This window comes from Camelina sativa, chromosome 2 (genome assembly GCF_030686135.1).
Source record: "Camelina sativa cultivar CO46 ecotype springtype chromosome 2, ASM3068613v1".
Classification (NCBI taxonomy): Eukaryota; Viridiplantae; Streptophyta; class Magnoliopsida; order Brassicales; family Brassicaceae; genus Camelina; species Camelina sativa.
Window position 1 is genome coordinate 17,122,813 of NC_141881.1, and position 18,905 is coordinate 17,141,717.

Genomic DNA, 18,905 nt, shown 5'->3' on the forward strand with positions numbered 1-18,905 from the left:
GCGTTTAATTCATTTTCCGGATTCTTTTTTTCTCGGGTGTTTAGGGTCAATATTTTAGAAACAAGTATTCATTGATGGCAAAGAAACCATACTCTCCCTCGTTTGTGTGGAAAAGTATTTTCTCATCTAAAAGTTTAGTAGAAAGAGGTGCACGATGGATGTTATGGTCAGAGTGTAATATTTCGATTTGGTGCGATCCTTGGATTCCTGACCAACATCCCCGACCTGCAAATGGTAGGGGCCGACAATTAAATCCAAATTTAATGGTTAATCATTTGATTAATTCGATGATTAAAGAATGACATTTACCTATTCTCCAGGAATTTATGGATCAGGAGGATATCCAAATTATAAGAAGTTTGCCTGTTAGCAAATCATTTAAACCAGATATTTGATTTGGCATTATACGAAATCTGGAACATACTTAGTAATTTTATTGAAAAATGATAGAATGGCATAAGTAGTTTTATTAATAATTGTTACAATGATTGCATAAATGAATTCCTTTATTTTCTTCTCGCTTATTTCATTTTTAAAATATTTTTTGTGATTTACAGTGTCGGCAAACAAAAGTAGTATGAATTAAGTTTAATTACATTGCCAACACATTTTTCATTAGTTTGTTGTATTTGGTTTCGAATTTAACAAAATTGCATGCAAATCAGTAAACAAAGTTAAATTAGTAAATTAAACAAAAAATTGTAGCAAATATGCTATTAGGTTATTATTTTTAAATTGCTATGTTCTAAATAAAATAACATCATTTGACAATAAGTATTTAATTCAATGCAGCAATTCTATGTTATTATTATTTGATCAATAAGTTTATCAAATTATTTTTTATTATTTTTTAAATTAAAATTTAACTATAATTAAGGAGTAGACATCTTTTTATGTCTTCTTGTTGACGTCAATTTGTAATCCACCTTAAAGAAATCTGTTGCAGACTTCCTCCGGGTTACATCTGTCATTTCGGCTTCTGTTTTTTGCTTGGTTGTAAGGGAGTCAACTGTAATTTCAGTACCTTTAGTGGTTATGTTTCTCAAATATCGAATATGGGATCTACTATTGCATTCAAGACCAAATAAAGGTCTACAAAATGCAATTGTCCCAACATAATAAGACCTATAGAAGAAGAACCTAAAAAGTTTCTAAACTACCCAACCAACGAAACCAAGTCTATATAATTTACTTTTTTTTTTTTTTGGCTCAACATCAACTCTTCATTAACCAAAGGTATACATCCAAATTCAAGATACATAACATTCCCCTCCATAGAATTAGACCAAATGCAATGATTTGATCTAGTATCACCCTGAAACATTAGACGGATCCAACGCTACCTGACCGATAAACTATTGCCTTTTTTAAACCACGATGAGATAGATAACACTCTACAACTCAGAGTGAAATCATCTCTTAAAACCACCTAAAATTAACCCTATGGTACGAAAACAGCTACTAACACAGAGAGTACCAAAATCTATACTGAAGATCAAAAACAATTCCAAGCTATTTGAACCTCATGATATGCGTGTAGAACTTGTTCTAATAGCTTCAACACCCAGAGGCGCAAAATCAGAAAGACTTGGTTTCTCCGGCTTTCATTGTTCCGATCCTAAGCCAATAGCGGACAAAATATCCGACTGACCCGGCCAAGGGACGCGAAACAAAACCAGCAAGATCCGAGACTTCTTCGAACAATCACTTAATGACCAGAATGCTAATCACCTAAGGATAAGAGATTGAAACATAGAATAGCAAATCTTCACCTCACGATGCATTTCCGGATTGGCCACATCACATCTGCATGTTGTCTCACTTCTTAGTCGGACTGAAACAAGAGGTTGAGGAAGCTCTCAAGAACACCAGCTTTGAGGATAACCTCAAATCTCGTCCACCGACATCCAACGAATCCTCCTCAAGAAACCGGTCGACTCTAGGACTCTACTCCACCGAAAGCCTCCGGTTTGCTAGGGTCTCCGGCAAAAGTATGGGGGAGCAGGAGGGCGCAACTCTGGAACCCAGATCCGACGCCCTGAAACTGCAAAGATGGCCGCCTGGAGCAGCTTCGAACCGCCACCAACCTCCCGGAAAAGAGAGACAAGCCGAGATCTCTCTCTGAAAGATCCGCCACCGCACCATAACGACGCAACAGAGGAGTGACTCCTTGCGCTGCCGGAGAAGGGATCGCAACAGGGGAAATCGAGTCCTTTTACCCTACCACTACAAAAGAAAAAAGGAAGAGCAAAACCCTTTCATACTGCCGGCAAAGTCTCGGACGGCAGAGAGACAAACGGAACAAAAAAAAGTGGTGTTCTATAAGATTAGAGTTTTCGACGCTCTTTCGTTTTTTTTTTTGTTTTTCTCGTTAGAATAATGTTTATATAATTTACCTTTAGTACTCTAGAGACAAGACAGTACGTTCACCTATAAGAATATTTTATTTTATATGTTGATAAATAAAAATAATATATAAGTGAGCAGAAGGGATAAGGATGATGCATTTTATACTATATCTATAAATATATCATGGCCATCTTCTAGTGTCTTTGTATTTTCATTTCAAAAGAAAGTACCAAAGTAGGGCTGGCTGAGATAAGACACACGCACAAAAGTAAAAATCAAATGGAACTTTTCTTTTAAAATGGATAATTTTCTTTATTAATATAATTGTCAACCATGTTATAAGCGTAATCTCTATATCCACGACCACGAACCAATTTATAATAGTCGTCATTGCTCCACGTTTAACCTTTCATATTCCTAACGATATAGTTTACGTACGGTTCTTTCTAAATGTGGTACTTTTTTAATCCTATTAGAAATTCACATGGTTTTGTAACTTAAAAAAAAAAAAAAAAACTTAAAAATTTAGGCTTAGTTGGAAACTTTTTTTTCTTTCTTAACATAGCCATTTACTACAAGTCTACAACATTACCCACTGACATGAACTGAACCAGTTTCGTACCTTTTTCCAGGATGTTCTCATATTAGAGAATCATGTTCGATGTTCATTGGATTTGCAAATTTGGACAAGTACACGTAATTAGAAAGTTATAGAATCTTGTTTTCTTGGATATTTCTAGATTTATCGTACGACTGTGACACCTAAAATACACAACGAAACAAATGTTTAAATGCAAAAAATAAAAGAATAGTAATTACTGGTCTACCTGTTAAGGAACAACACCAAACACCTATTTAGCTGTTATGTCCTACTAAAAATAAATAAAATAAAAAAAAAAACCAAAAAATGTAAAAATGTTATGTTTGACCAAAACTATTCTTTCTTCTCCCATTCGTCATATTCGATGAATCTACCCTTCATGAATATATTTCGGATAATCTTTTGTAATGTAAAATATTTAAAATTTTACAAAAGAGAATATATATTTTTATTTTTTATTTTTATTTTTATGAATGTAATCTATAAATAAGAGCAACCTAATAAGAACAACTTCTCCCACTTTCATCTTTTTTCGATCTTATCCTTATCTTCTTCCTTGTTCTATTTCCCTTCTAACTAATCTCTCTCTTAATACCAAACATAATCATAAAGATCCTTCTTGTTTAATTTTGTCCAGATCCTCGTCAATCACAGATTCTTGAAAAAAATATTGAGAGTTCTTGAGTTATGAAATGACAATGGACAGTGTTAAGAAATGAGAAACCTCAACCAATTCTCACGATTACTTGTTTATCATTCCGTATCCGTTGTCATTCTTCATTGGTTTTACGTTATCTCTTGAAGCAGATTTTGATTAGACAACACACAAACATGGCAAACGCAGAGAAGACAACAACAAGTTCAGGTTCCGACATAGACGAGAAGAAAAGAAAACGCAAGCTATCGAACCGCGAGTCAGCCAGGAGATCACGTTTGAAGAAACAGAAGCTAATGGAAGACACGATCCACGAGATCTCGAGTCTTGAACGACGAATCAAAGAGAATAGCGAGAGATGCCGAGTTGTGAAAGATAGGCTTGACTCGGTCGAGACGGAGAACGCGGTTCTTAGGTCGGAGAAAACGTGGCTTTCGAATTACGTTAGCGATTTGGAGAATATGATCGCTAAAACGAGTTTGACGCTGACGCAGAGTGGTGGTGGCGGTGGGGATTGTGATGAGGATCATAACGCAAACGCGGAAATAGCGGTTGGAGATTGTAGACGACGTAGACCGTGGAAGTTGAGCTGTGATTCTCTACAACCAATGGCGTCTTTCAAGACATGATGAGATTTGTGTATTATTAGTGTGTGTGTTTTTAATTTGGTCATTTTTTTCTCGTTTAATTTGTAATCGTTATTTTATATCGAATTGTTTCTTCTCATTACATGATGATGATACAATTGTTTTTTTTTTGTTCTTGTTTTCAACATTTTTTATTTAACATTAAATGATTTTAAGTGGTTGACCAAAAAGAAAAGAAGAGATTTTCCGTGTCATATATGTTTTAATGGGAGAGTTTGTGATAATTGAAGGAAAAATGTGGGCAAGTAATTTGTTCATAATTGAGTAAGATCAGTTGTGGTACTAGACCCGACCGATCGATTAAAATTGCATTGATAACATGATTTGTTGTTTAATGGACAATTCAAAATGACGTAAATAAATGAAAATGTCATCGAATGACAATTATCAGTTTTTTCCTATAAACTTTTATAAGAAGTTTTTTTGACATATAGAATAAATTTAATTCTTTCAAATATGTTTGAGACTGGACTTTTAGCTCTAGGTGATGTGTCGTCAATTCATTTTTTGGAAGGAAAAAAAAAACGTATTAGAAAATATTTCACATTGGTCGATAGGATAGATCTTTGGATATAAGTACGAGGCAATCCTCCTTTTTTAAGTTAGTGTTTGGATGTTGGTTAGGCCCAAAGGCCCCAAACTGATAAAATGTTTCTTTAAAGTGAAACAATCCGTATAGACATGAGGTCTGCACAACAAAATGTTTCTTTAAAATTTTCTAATGCTCAAGTTAGAAACTATGTGCCTCATAAGTCATAAATGATCAGAAAACAAAAGGTCGGGAAGTATGTGATCTTATATACACGTTTACTGGCTTAGTAAAATAAACGAGACCTTTTTTTTTTTTTTTTGTTAAAGGGTATTCAAATTAAGGACAAGGGGGAATAAAAAGTTTACAGAGCCGGAGTCCAGATTAAAAACTCAAATAAGAAAAGTTCAAAAGCTAGTTAAGACCCATAGTTCAGAAGGAACCAAAGTGAACCAGAAATAAACCAAGCAAGTTAAAATCGAACCAGAAAAACGGTTGGCAATTAAACTCTTCACCCACCCAAAACGGTTGGCAATAAACCAAGTCTTCTTAGATTCCATCAATAGAGCTTCTTCTTCGACGATTTCAATTAGGGTTAGCCACCAGTAGAAGATGAACGAGACCTTCTTCGAAGACCTTCTTCCAAGATGAAATCGAATGACTTCCAAGATATTTTAAATAGTGTTCGAGAATAATGCTCTAGGCAAATCTTTTTGTTATAAATAAAATTAAAGTTTGTTCTCTTAAGTTGTTGAAATTAAAGAGTTTTATAGGCATATTTAATCTTCAATCTACGTCAAAATTAAAAATAAATATTAAACTATTTACTAATAAAAGGAGGTTATAAAGCCATCCACATGAGCATCTTTAAACTCTTCTACAAAATGCCACATCACCTTACATGTTTCAGTTTCAACATCAGCATAAAAAAAATTAACCTTAAAAAAAGAAAATAGTGTATACCCAAGTTAATCTCTTCGTCTCCTCCATCATGATCCTTTGTGTCGATTTAATCACCTAAATTAATAAAGGTTGCGTTGTAAGTTGTAACCCCTTTTTCTTCTTAATCACCCAATGGTGCCAATCTCTTCTCCTCCATCATTATGTTGTATATAAAGATGGCTCGAACAGTAGTGTTTTCATGAGACAATTGTTGTAGAAACGATGATGGAGGTTATTGGCGCGACATGGTTTTGGATCTCCTAGTCGGCCGATGGCCATAAATCGTTTATCAAACAGAACTAACTAGGTTTGCTTTTTCAACTTAGGTTTTTGATTTAAACCCTTGCAATTTGTTTTCTCATTTTCAGATGCATATATATTCAATCCATGCGATTTAGGTTCGGACATATATATAGTCCTGGTATAATACTCTAGAGTATGTTTAATATCTTTGCTCTACGATTTTTTTAATCAGTATCCTTCTTAATACTCTGAGGGTTGTTCATTCTTATATTTACATAGAAGGTCTGTAAATTGATCATGAGTCCAAATGAATTGGTATGTTTCTTATGCATGTGACATTGGCTTTTTAGTTATGTGTTTTAACTATCATATAGTCAGTTTTTCTTGGTGTTCGAACCACAAGAAGACCGAGGTATTAGCACAATTACAGATTTACAGTGCTTATTAGAATAGTGGTCTCAACTACTAAATATATATTTTTCACGATTATAGTTTGTGTCATGATTTTTTCATTAGAATAATTGATTTTGTTGGGTTTGTCCCATGGCTAACTATTGCATAATTGTTGACTGTTTCAATCTTTGCCAATATCTATTGACCACGCAGTTGCCGGCTTAGATAAGGGGACAAGCGGTGCAACCGTCCCGGGTTCATAGATTAAAGAAAAAAATAACGAAAGATAAAGGGACATAAAAATAATAATAATGCAAGATAAAGGGGCACAAAAAAATAATGCAAGATAAAGAGGCACAAAAAAAATAATATAAGATAAAAGAGACAAAAATAAAATTTGTAACACAAAAATAGTTCATTGAAGTATGTTTTAACGATTTATTTTTACGAGTCAATAACCAAAAAAACTCTTTATCTTCCATAATTATCTCAACTGAGTCCAACTTAGAACGAAAATATATTTTTATAATCTTATCAATTGTTTATATATTATCAAAATTAAATCCATATTTTTTTTAACATATAACAGAAGTTAAAAAAAAAATTTGGTCTTTTATTCCAACAAAAAAAAAAATTGCCCAGGGGCCCCTAAAAACCTTGAGCCGACACCACAAATTAGTACATCATATTGGCTATGAATATGATACGTACCTTCTTGGCAAAGAGTCCTGAGAGCATGATTATCGGACATACCCAATAGAGGGTCAAAACAATAAAAAAAAAAAATTAAAAAATGAGAAAAAAAATGGAGAGACGAGAAATAAGTGTCTCTGTCCAGAATTATTAAGTTACTGAATCTACACTTGTTTTCATTTTATTGGTTGCATAAATTAAAAAATAATTAAATAATCAAATTCAGTTAAAATTTATTAAATATTTTTTTGACACCTAAGACCATCTACTTTAGAGAAACGGTAAAGGTTTCTCAGAAAACTAAAAAAAAATTATTTTTATTACACATTTTTATTTTTTATTTATTTTTAAAATATGTGTCAATAAGTGAACGACACGTGTCGAGAAGCGTTTTTCAAAGCGTTCTCAAAATTCTCCAAGTAACGTTACTCTTTCTTTATTTTTCTCTCTCATCTTTTTATTATTTTTTTAATAAGAGTAACTACATGAGCAACCTCCATTATAAATGTCCTAAGTGGTTGTATAACTGATAATCATGCTCTTAGGACTGAATAGTTGGTGATGGAGATGGTTACGATCGAGCATGGAACATAGGCTGATGAACAATGGAGAGAAACATAAATGTTTCTAGAAAAATTATATATCATTGAGAGCATTTGTAAGGTAAGGTCATGGCTGAAAAGTGAGAGGGGATATAATGGAACTCATCCATCACCCTCTGTTTATTTTACTTTTCTTTCTTCCAACTTCTGCATCAACCTCATTTCATTGATGTTTTCATGTTCATACCCTCTTGGTGTAATATAGAATAGACGTACTCTCTTCTAATGTTTTAGAAATAAGTTTAATAATTTGTCTTATATTTTCTTCTTTAGTTATTTTCCCATAATCTTTACCCTTGCATACAAGGTTTAGAACTATATAAGTTAGTATACATTATACGGTTTGGAAACAGAACTTTGAATAAGGTGTGTTATCGTTTTAAATATATAAAATCAATGGTGGTAAAAAGTTTAAAATTTATAAAAACTTATTAAAGGATTTTCACACATTAATTAAACATTATGAAAATTTAAATTATGTATCAATGTATATAAAAAATGGAGTAGTACTTTAATATTTGTATAATCACATATGATGGTAAACTGATAATCTTTCATGTTTTTAAAATTAAAATTATTAATCGTGACAGACAGGGCGTAGCCCGGATTAACTTCTAGTAGGAACTAAAGTAAAACATCAATTTTTAAAATTAAGGAAAAATTTTAAAACTAGTTACTCAAAAGAATATACAGTATTATGAATATCACCAAACTACTAATCATATTAAAGAAAACGTATACAAGTAATCATTAAAATAATACAATTTACACCAAACAACCTATAGCGACTTTGATAACTATGTAGACAACGTGTATTGCTTATATCAATAAGTTATCATATATTCATATCCAATCTAACATTATTAGTTCCCTTAGAACGAAACCAATATTATGTTATACGAAAATTAATGCCGCATGCGTAAGCATATATCAAAAATGACAAAACCAAATGTATCATTCTCCCATACGGCCATACCTAAAAACTTGAGAATAACACAAACAATAGACTGATAGAGTAGAGTGTATTCAGTCATTCGAAATTTGCTACCGATCTTTTCACAAAGTCGCTACGTCCCTATATGTTCAAAAAATATGTCTATAACGATGAATTGCGGCATCGGCTAGACATGCCAAATGTTAGCTTGGTTATGCGTGATATGCATTACTATCGTTAAAAATGTTTTTAACTAGGCAATTAAATACATATAGGAGTATCAGTGAGATAGTGACACTAGTCTTTTAGAAGAAAAGTGAATGAAACATATTGACATTTGCAGAAAAAAAAAAAATTCAAAAGGTGACATATGGATGCAAATATATAGTTGTGTGGAGCTCATCTATATATGCACAATAAATCTTATCACTTTACTTGTATAGATACGAACGTAAGTTTCAGTATAACTGATTCACCCACTCTCACTTCCATAAGAAAACATAAGACAAAGAGTTCTTTCTTTCCAGTTTCCAATATTTCATTTCTTCATAAAAGCCATTTCTTTAAATTTCATGTTTCTTTACATTTACCTATTATGTTTACGCTAATATCATCATATAATAAAGCTATATCAGTTATCTAACTTTTCAAATACTTCAAGACCTGACATTAAAAATTCTTTAAAAAAATGTTTCAATGAATGCTTGCTTGATTCACAATCCCATCTTTAAAATAAGTTGCTGAATCTTGAAGACAAAACAGCCAAACACCAACGAGGACGACATTTAAACGACCCATCTTATTTTATGGTCTTAATAAACTAACCACGTTTTGCAAATTAAATTTACAAAATATTACTGTTAGGTGTTAGTTTTCTTCTTCTTTTGTCAATGCAAAGATTGAGAAATTAATTTTTGGGTAGAAAGAAGTTGTGAACTAACTACCTTACCAATAAGCCCACATGACCCTGATGATGATGATGATGATGATGATCCCATGTACCTGTCCACCATCACTGTGATGTGAGAAGCTTTTGTTTCCCTCCCATTTCTCTATATTAATGCTACTTCCTCTCTAAAACCATCCCTCTCTCTCTCTCTACCATCAATTTATTCTCTCTCCCTCATCACTACTGACTCGACTCGGGTCGTGACCAGGTCTGTTCTCTTTCGGATCGAACAATTCGTATAAGCTTCTTTAGATCTGTCTTGAGTCCGATCCGTGTTTTTTCATCTTAAAGTTTCGATATTTACGAGGAGGGTTGCGTAAAAATCGGAACTTTCTTTGTTTCTTTTTCAATCCTAGATTCGTTTAATGTAGTGATGAGATCTAGTGATTAAGTGATCCGAATCGGAATTAGTGTGAAGTAGTCTGATTTCTTATCCCTTACTCTGTTTCGTGTTCGATTCAGGTTCTCTCAGCATTGAAATAAGAACATTTATATAGCCAGTGACATTGTCTTGTGGATCTTATGATAATTGTCTCTATGTTTGTTTGTGATTTCTCAGTTTTGAGCTATGGCAACGGGACAGCTTTTTTCTCGGACTACACAAGCTTTGTTCTACAACTATAAGCAGCTTCCTGTTCAACGAATGCTCGATTTCGACTTCCTTTGTGGTATATATAGCAAATTGCAGTGTCTAGATTTCGTTGACTGAGATCAATGTGACCGTTTGAGATTTTGATGTTTAAGATCATTTGCTTTTTTGACAGGACGTGAGACTCCTTCTGTTGCTGGAATCATTAACCCTGGTTCTGAAGGTTTTCAAAAACTCTTTTTCGGGCAGGAGGAGATCGCTATCCCTGTTCATGCCGCGTAAGTTTGAAGCATGTCATGTAAATTAGCTATGTGCAAATCTTGTTTTTAACTTTGTTTTTGTAATGCAGCATTGAGGCAGCATGTGCAGCTCATCCGACCGCAGATGTATTCATCAACTTTGCATCTTTCAGGAGGTTTGTATGAGAAAATTTCATCATTTCCTGGAACAAACTTAGCATGCCTCCATATACCAAACTTAGTATTCCTCTTTGTTAAAATGTTTTAATTACTTCTTGTAATCAACAGTGCTGCTGCTTCATCCATGGCTGCTTTGAAGCAGCCAACTATTAAAGTTGTGGCAATTATAGCTGAAGGTGTTCCAGAATCAGACACCAAACAGCTGATTGCTTACGCTCGTGCAAACAATAAGGTGTGTTTTTGTGTGATGATTAGCTTCAGTTAACCGTATGGTAAACAAAAGTTGTGAGACTGATTGGGTTGGTTCAGGTTGTTATTGGACCGGCTACTGTTGGAGGTATTCAAGCTGGAGCCTTTAAAATTGGTGACACTGCAGGAACAATTGATAACATTATCCAGTGCAAGCTATACAGACCTGGATCTGTTGGTTTTGTCTCCAAATCTGTATGTGCTGAATTTTCAGAACTTTATACTCTGGCGAAAGCTCACTGTGATGTCTGACAGCTTTATTCATTACTCTTCTTTTCCCGCAGGGTGGAATGTCTAATGAAATGTACAATACTGTTGCACGTGTGACTGATGGGATCTATGAAGGTGAGTTTTGATGTAAGATAATCTACTAATGGACGTATTAAGCTGAAGATTCTTAACTCTGTTGTTTATTTGGGGCTTGTTATAGGCATTGCTATTGGTGGAGACGTGTTCCCAGGATCAACTTTATCTGATCACATCCTTCGGTTTAACAACATCCCACAGGTATATACTAATCTTCAACAGTTTAACATATTGGTTGCTGAAACGATCCTCTGCGGAATGTTTTTGAGTGGAAAAAATTACAAATGGTTTCACATTTCAATCATTCGATTCATCTATGCCTTATAATTCAATAAACTATATTGCAGATTAAAATGATGGTTGTGCTTGGAGAGCTTGGAGGAAGAGATGAATACTCTCTTGTTGAAGCCTTGAAACAGGGAAAAGTCAATAAACCTGTGGTTGCTTGGGTTAGCGGAACTTGTGCACGGCTCTTCAAGTCTGAAGTACAGTTTGGTCACGCAGTAAGTGGCACGAAAGAACCTATTAAGCAATGCCCTTTTTTGTCTGTTTTCCAAGTCAAAATATCTTTTGAACATAATTATATATATAGGGTGCCAAAAGTGGTGGCGAGATGGAGTCTGCACAAGCCAAGAATCAAGCTCTCATGGATGCTGGAGCTATTGTTCCCACTTCATTTGAAGCCCTTGAATCTGCAATCAAAGAGACTTTTGAGAAACTGGTCAGTTTCCCTGTGTTCTTTTGCTAGCTGGCGTTGCCTTTTGTTGCAATCTTATGTGTTCATTTCAACTCCTCCTAAAAGGTTGAAGAAGGAAAGGTATCTTCTATCAAGGAAGTCACTCCTCCACAAATCCCAGAGGATCTCAATTCCGCAATTAAGAGTGGGAAAGTTCGGGCTCCTACTCACATAATCTCCACCATCTCTGACGACAGAGGTATTGTTCTGGGAACTAAACTATATTCATATGCTCTTTTCTACTGAAACAAAGAGTACTGGAAGAGTTACACTAGATTCACATGCATCTTTAGCTCGTTTTCTGATAGTTGACAACAACGTGCCACAAATTAATTTGCAGGGGATGAGCCGTGTTATGCCGGTGTGCCAATGTCTTCTATCATTGAACAAGGCTATGGAGTGGGTGATGTTATTTCCCTTCTATGGTTTAAACGTAGTCTTCCTCGTTACTGTACAAAATTCATTGAGGTACTGATTTCTCTCTTTGCTTTTTAACATATTCTTTCCTTATATACAATGTTCTCATCTCTCTCTATCCCTTTATACATATGTACATTTGCGTTGTGAGATTTGACTCTGGTCTCTGCCACTTTTGAAAATTGCATTGAACTAGATATGCATAATGCTGTGTGCTGATCACGGTCCATGTGTCTCTGGCGCTCACAACACCATTGTAACAGCAAGAGCAGGCAAAGACCTTGTCTCAAGTCTTGTCTCTGGTAAGTCAACATCTTTTTTCCCAACCAAACACAATAGTTTTCTTTATGGTCCAGTATTCTTAAAGACTGTTAAACCTTCCAACAGGTTTACTAACCATTGGTCCCCGATTTGGTGGTGCCATTGATGACGCTGCTCGATACTTCAAGGACGCCTGTGACAGGGTAAAAGGCCATTTCATTTCGCCCAACTCCCACAGTGGATATAAATTCTTGAATTCTGATCACTCATTGGTTGCTTTGTTTCAGAATCTCACACCTTATGAATTCGTGGAGGGAATGAAGAAGAAGGGAATCCGAGTCCCCGGGATTGGACACAGGTAGAAAAGAGAACATTGCAAGAAATAAACAAATCTGCACCCGTTTGTCTTGTCTGAAACATGTTTTCTTCTTTTTGGTAGGATCAAGAGCAGAGACAACAGAGACAAAAGAGTAGAGCTGCTTCAGAAATTTGCTCGGTCTAACTTCCCATCAGTGAAGTACATGGAGTACGCAGTGACAGTGGAGACTTATACGCTCTCAAAGGCAAACAACCTTGTACTCAACGTTGATGGAGCCATTGGATCTCTCTTCTTGGACCTTCTAGCTGGAAGTGGAATGTTCACCAAGCAAGAGATCGACGAGATTGTTCAGATCGGTTACCTCAACGGTCTCTTTGTTCTTGCTCGCTCCATTGGTTTGATCGGGCACACGTTCGATCAGAAGAGATTGAAACAGCCACTGTACCGTCACCCATGGGAAGATGTGTTGTACACCAAGTAAACTCATCGCATGGCATCCTATTTTTGTTATTATTTTAGCTTTTAACATTCTTCTGAGAGATGTTACTAAAAAAAATGCATATCTATATGCTCTTCTTCTCTTATGGTCTCTTTTGTTATGATGTTTGTTTGTTTACTTGTTCGTCCATTTATCTAAACTTTCTTTGTCTTTCTTCCTCTGTTTACACCCAAATCAACAATTTTTGGGATTCTTACATACCAAAAGTTATATTCTTTTTCTTTTTGAGGTTGAATTATATATGGACAGAGCTTATCAGTTGAGATCTCACATGTTCATAAACGAAACCAATCCTGCATAACTCGAAGCTCTCCATCACTTGATGAATCTTTCCAATTTAGTTCTGATACAGAGGCCATTCCATTTCTCGAAATATGCTTGTGATGGCTTATGAAACTTTCCTAATTCTCTCTAAAGAAACAAACCGTCAAATTAATAATGGTATTCTTTGAGAGTAAAATATGTTTGAATTTTGATAGTTAAATACTTAAATCCATATTCTTCATATTCAAAGAGATTCGAGATCTTTACTTTGACCACATTAAACGATAAATATAGTTGTCGACTTCCAAACTAATCATTTCAATATTCAAATATATAGCATCATGAAAAACATAATTTTGAATTGATGAAGAACATGGATGTAATTGTCAAAGGTGAATTATATTGGTTACCAGGAATAATTTTTGTTTACGGTAAAGTTACAACAAACCGACATTAATTTGGTAGCATGAAAGCTAGCTAAGGTAGTTATTTCATACTAGAATTTGAACCCACGCGCGTGATTTTAATTTAAAATATTTTTTTTATCAATATAAATTTTTGAGCTCAAATATATTTATTGAAACTTTTGAGTATAAATCTATATAAACACTAAACTTACTTTACTAAGTAACATACAACATATATATTATTGAAGATAATGTTTATTTGTTATATTTATTTATGAGGAATTTTAATTTAAATATTTTTAGGAATAAGAATCATTAAATATAAATATAATTAATCATTTGAAGTTTAAAAGATAAATCCAAATAAAAGTCATACTTATTTTACTAATCTATATATAATATATATATTGTCTAGTGTCGCAATAATGTTTTTCTGGTAAATCAATAATATATCACGTAGTAACAAAAAATAACTTAAAAATCTCTCTCGAAGAGTACATTCCATATTTATATCCAATGAAAACATCATTTTAAAATTTATAACGCCAAAGGTCGATCATTGACCTAATTATAGAGATCATTTAAACATATCGATATTCCACATTAAATGCAAATATATAAAGTCTCATGAACATTTTTAATGTTATGTCGCTACAACGGAGTTATCCAAGTGCATTACCTGTCATAATAGAATTTTCGACCAAGTCAAGAATGTTTAAATGGTGAACTGATTAAATCCGACATCCGTTAACCAATCCAAGTTACATATATATCTAAAACCCTCATATGTTATTTTCAGATGTTAATTTTGTGATGTAACCTTAGGTTCGTCTTCTAAAAAAAATATGGTGTACTTTAATAATATGTTATTTCTGGCAATTTTTTTGGTTAAAAGCATTTGATTATAAATTGATAAAATCTCAAGTTTGTTATATATATATATATATATATATATATATATATATATATATATATTTTTTTTTTTATCATGTTATAGAATTGTAGCTCCGGTTGATAATATGCATTCTGAGAAATGCTATACATGTCATTTTTTTGTAATGACTTACATATAATTTTTTTTATACTTTGTGACCATTGATTTTGTGTTTTTTTAGATGGATTAATTTTTCAAGATTCTTTTTCATAGTTTTTTCCAAAAAAAAAATTGTGACCATTACAATGTCTTCGTTTTAGATTAAAACTTTTAAGTTAAGTTGAGTAATTAATTTTTTATTTTTCTACAAGTGAAATTGTTCCTTAGAAACTAATGTTTCACTTCAATTTTATTTTTATGTTTAGAATTTTATAAATACAATTACTTAATTTGTTTTTTTACTCCACCATGCATTAAAATCTTACTTATATTCTAAAACTTATTAATCCATTCTAAATTTTGGAATATGATCATTTTTGGTTAAAATTTGAATAATAATATTATTACTAAAATAAATCAATAGTATTATTTTTACTATTTTAAAATATTCATTTATTTAAAACATTTAGGTTTAATATGGGTTTTTAAACATTTAGCTACATAGTGGATTAGTGTTTAGGATTAGGCCCAAATAAAAAAAATGAGTTGGTGATGTGGCAGCATGAGGATGAGGAGTGAGGAAATGTAACTTTATATAGATACTTTAATAGATACCATATTCTTAATACACACTGCTCCTCGTGGATATGCGAACGAACTAAAGTTTATAAACAAAATGAAAATATGATCAAACTTGATATAACATGAGTCATGCATGTCTATATCTTAACCGTGATTTGTCGTTCGAAATTGTTGGTGATCTACCAAACTACCAATTGGTAGTCCAATATCAAGGCGATCGAAGATATTTTATATATTATCAACTCAAAGAATCTATAACCTCTCCTCTGTTATATGGATATAGATGCGTCGACGACGTTCTTTACTTAAACACTACTTGTATATGTGGCAATATAACAACCATCACTTAAACACTACTTGTATTATTTTTTCAAGTGATTAGCTTTTTTATTTATTTTGCATGGCTAAATTCAAATTATATGACATATGTATATATATATATATATATATATAGCATCCCACCTTTTCCCTCGTTAGGTTAAGGATCCGGTCCTTGTTTCTATTTTCAGACACGTAATTTGTTTGGTACCATACTCGTTTTTTTGACCAACTATTCTATTATCTTATATGAGTATAACATATACAATATCTACATATATAAGGTCATATATCTACAAAGATAGATACATATAAGGCCCAAATACATACTTAAATGGGATCTAGTTGTTTCCTCACCACTCACCACATAAATTAATTTTTGATTAGGATGGGTGACGAACTGTCGAGTCTTCTAAGTATCCGTGACTTGATTTTTAAAAGTGTTGGTTATCAATGAATATTATGTGTAGATTTTACAGTGACATTATTGCGAGTCTACATGTAACAAGAATGGTCACCGGATTATCTATACTCATATAATTGATGTAAACCAAAAATAAGAAAATGAGAAAAAAGTAGAGAGAGTGGGAAAGAGTTGACATTTGGAGCCAATAAGAGCTCAAATGCACGCAATCACAAAAAATTAATTAAATTATAGATGAGGTGTATTCATTGTGTGAATTAAATTAAGCATGTTCATTGCAGTGAGAACGACGTTAAGATGCATGCCAAAGCTAAATCCTTAGAAACATATATTCGTGGTAATTAGATATAAATATATATATCATAAAATGTGTTAAAAAAAACAAATAAATGTCCTAGATTTCTTGTTTTTTGGGGTTAAAACACCTTAGTTTTTTCGAGTATACAATTTACTTTAATTTGTAACTATTTTTTTGAGTATACAATTCACGGGTTATTTCTGTATGTTAAGTGCTTTCATGTATCTACTTTTGTTTTGAGAGACACTTACAAAAACATGTTTGGTTATAGTTAATTCACCAAAATAGCATACTCTACAAGACTACAAGTATCTAAAACGGAAGTGTGTATAGTTTGTATCACCACTAAAACTAAGCTACAAGAAAATAAATAACTCTTTTTATTCGAGGAAGTTGTTTTGGTTTACTGATTTCCATTTTAGAAAGGAGTTGTCCAGTTCCGGCTTAATTAGGAGGACGGTCAGTGCGACCGCCTCGGGTACATAAATTAAAGGGGCATATACGTATAAGAAAAGAGACAAAAAAAAAATTTTGTAAGTTAAAAAGGCAAAAAATAAAATTTTGTAAACTAGAAAAGGGCACAAAAAAAATTTGTAAACTAAAAGATACACAAAAAAAACTTTGTAACCTAAAAAATAGCACAAAAAAAAAATTGTAAGTTAAAGAGGCACAAAAAAAAAACTTTATAAGTTAGAAAAAGGCACAAAAAAAAATTTATAAGCTAGAAAGGGGCACAAAAAAAAATTATATGAACCAAAGAGACCTAAAAAATAGTAAGTTTTTTAATATGTTAAGGGTCATTTTTTTTTTAGTTTGCCCAGAGGCATGTAATATGTTTAAGCCGGCACTGATTGTCCTGTTGGGTCAGGTCAGGGATGAATTCCCCTCAAATGTGAAAATGCTAGTTAATTCTGTTTGGTTAGGACCTTTCACCCAGTCTTCTTTGGATCCTGGGGAGATTAAGGCCTCGGCTCTGAACCTCTTGATTAAAAAAAAAAAAACTCTTTTCACAAAAAGAAAAAAAAAGGAAAATAAATAACTCATATATATAGAAAGAAAAAAAAGTAAATAACATGAACGACAAAAAAAAAAGTTTCACATCGATGATGATTTTGTACGGTCACAATGAACAAAAAAAAAAAAGTCCAACCAATGGGAGACTTTAAATTTGAGCTTACCAAAAAGATAACTTTTATTTTGTTGTTGCTTGAGCAATTAATGGAATGGGGTTGCATGCAAAAATTAATTGCGTGGGGTCTTCTATTTAATGATATCTCCTTTAAGGTGTTTAGTAATATCAAAACACTAAATATAATTATGAGATTTCTAACTAATTTAGCTTAATTATGATTTTTGTTATTTTTATTTTATTTTATCATATAGTAGTATGTTTATTTATAATTTTGTCCTTTACGTTATTAAATAAAAATCAAGTCATATTTTTAGGTTCAAAATATAGGCTGCCTATAATAACATTGAAGACAAATCAATCTATTTCCATGTTTATCTGTTTTTTTCTTTCCAAGTCTTCACTTTTTCTTTTTTTTTTTAGTATTTCTGAGGAAAAAACCAAAAAAAACCAAAAAAAAAAAAAGACTGTTATGAAAGTAGAGTTTAGGGATAAAGCTCTTGTGTTTCTTATTGATAATTCCCAAGGATTACATGCATATATATAGTAGAGTACAAAGCTTAGGGTTAGACCGACTAAAGAGTTAATGGCCGAGTAAGGCTTCGGCCCGTGGGCCGAAGCTATATGGACTGAGTAAAGCCTATGGACCGAGACTCCATAGCTTAGTACATGGGCCGGTCTAGTGAGTCCACTAAGTGTTTCACAACACTCCCCCTTGGACGAACGACCGTACCAATGTTGGATGGGATCGCTGCAATGTGCTTAGGGGATGCTGCCTCATTAAAACCTTACCAGGAAAACCCATTGGGACAAAACCTTGGTGAAGGAAAAAGAGTACAACACACATTGCTCCCCCTGTTCCAAACATCACTCCAAGTCCCTAAGTCTCCGCATTCCAATCTGGTGCGCGAGCTTCTTGAACGTAGTTGTCGGTAACGATTTGGTGAAGAGATCGGCTGAATTCTCACTTGACTGAACTTGCACAATAAGAACTTCTCCGGCCTTCTGTAGATCATGTGTATGAAAGAACTTTGGTAATATGTGCTTCGTCCGATCTCCCTTCATGTAACCCTCCTTGAGCTGTGCGATGCAGGCTGTGTTATCTTCATAGATCACTG

At 33.2% G+C, this 18,905-nt stretch overlaps 2 protein-coding genes across 3 annotated transcripts; both read left to right on the plus strand.

The window, feature by feature from the left end:
• Positions 1-3,397: 3,397 nt before the first annotated feature.
• LOC104723851 (basic leucine zipper 1) lies at positions 3,398-4,427 on the plus strand. The gene has a single exon (XM_010442273.2). It carries the CDS (start codon positions 3,782-3,784, stop codon positions 4,232-4,234), a length of 453 nt encoding a protein of 150 aa, XP_010440575.1. The 5' UTR covers positions 3,398-3,781; the 3' UTR covers positions 4,235-4,427.
• Positions 4,428-9,303: 4,876 nt separating this feature from the next.
• On the plus strand, positions 9,304-13,485 carry LOC104723862 (ATP-citrate synthase beta chain protein 2). 2 transcript variants are annotated; one of them, XM_010442285.3, is made up of 16 exons: positions 9,304-9,745; positions 10,097-10,205; positions 10,302-10,404; positions 10,476-10,541; positions 10,654-10,777; positions 10,855-10,989; positions 11,079-11,139; positions 11,225-11,301; positions 11,448-11,603; positions 11,693-11,821; positions 11,903-12,035; positions 12,177-12,304; positions 12,450-12,555; positions 12,641-12,717; positions 12,802-12,872; positions 12,954-13,485. In XM_010442285.3, the coding sequence occupies exons 2-16, from the start codon at positions 10,106-10,108 to the stop codon at positions 13,312-13,314; spliced, it is 1,827 nt and encodes a 608-aa protein (XP_010440587.1). In that variant the 5' UTR covers positions 9,304-9,745; positions 10,097-10,105; the 3' UTR covers positions 13,315-13,485. The 2 variants fall into 2 exon arrangements, with proteins under 2 accessions (XP_010440587.1, XP_010440596.1); XM_010442294.2 differs by having other exon boundaries at positions 9,503-9,999.
• Positions 13,486-18,905: the final 5,420 nt, after the last annotated feature.

Bases quoted from the DNA above. Each gene is read 5' to 3' on its own strand.
- LOC104723851 (XM_010442273.2), top strand. From the start codon at position 3,782: ATGGCAAACGCAGAGAAGACAACAACAAGTTCAGGTTCCGACATAGAC.
- LOC104723862 (XM_010442285.3), top strand. From the start codon at position 10,106: ATGGCAACGGGACAGCTTTTTTCTCGGACTACACAAGCTTTGTTCTAC. The intron at 10,405-10,475 runs GTAAGTTTGAAG...TTTGTAATGCAG, and splicing joins GCTATCCCTGTTCATGCCGC to CATTGAGGCAGCATGTGCAG. The intron at 11,604-11,692 runs GTAAGTGGCACG...TTATATATATAG, and splicing joins AAGTACAGTTTGGTCACGCA to GGTGCCAAAAGTGGTGGCGA.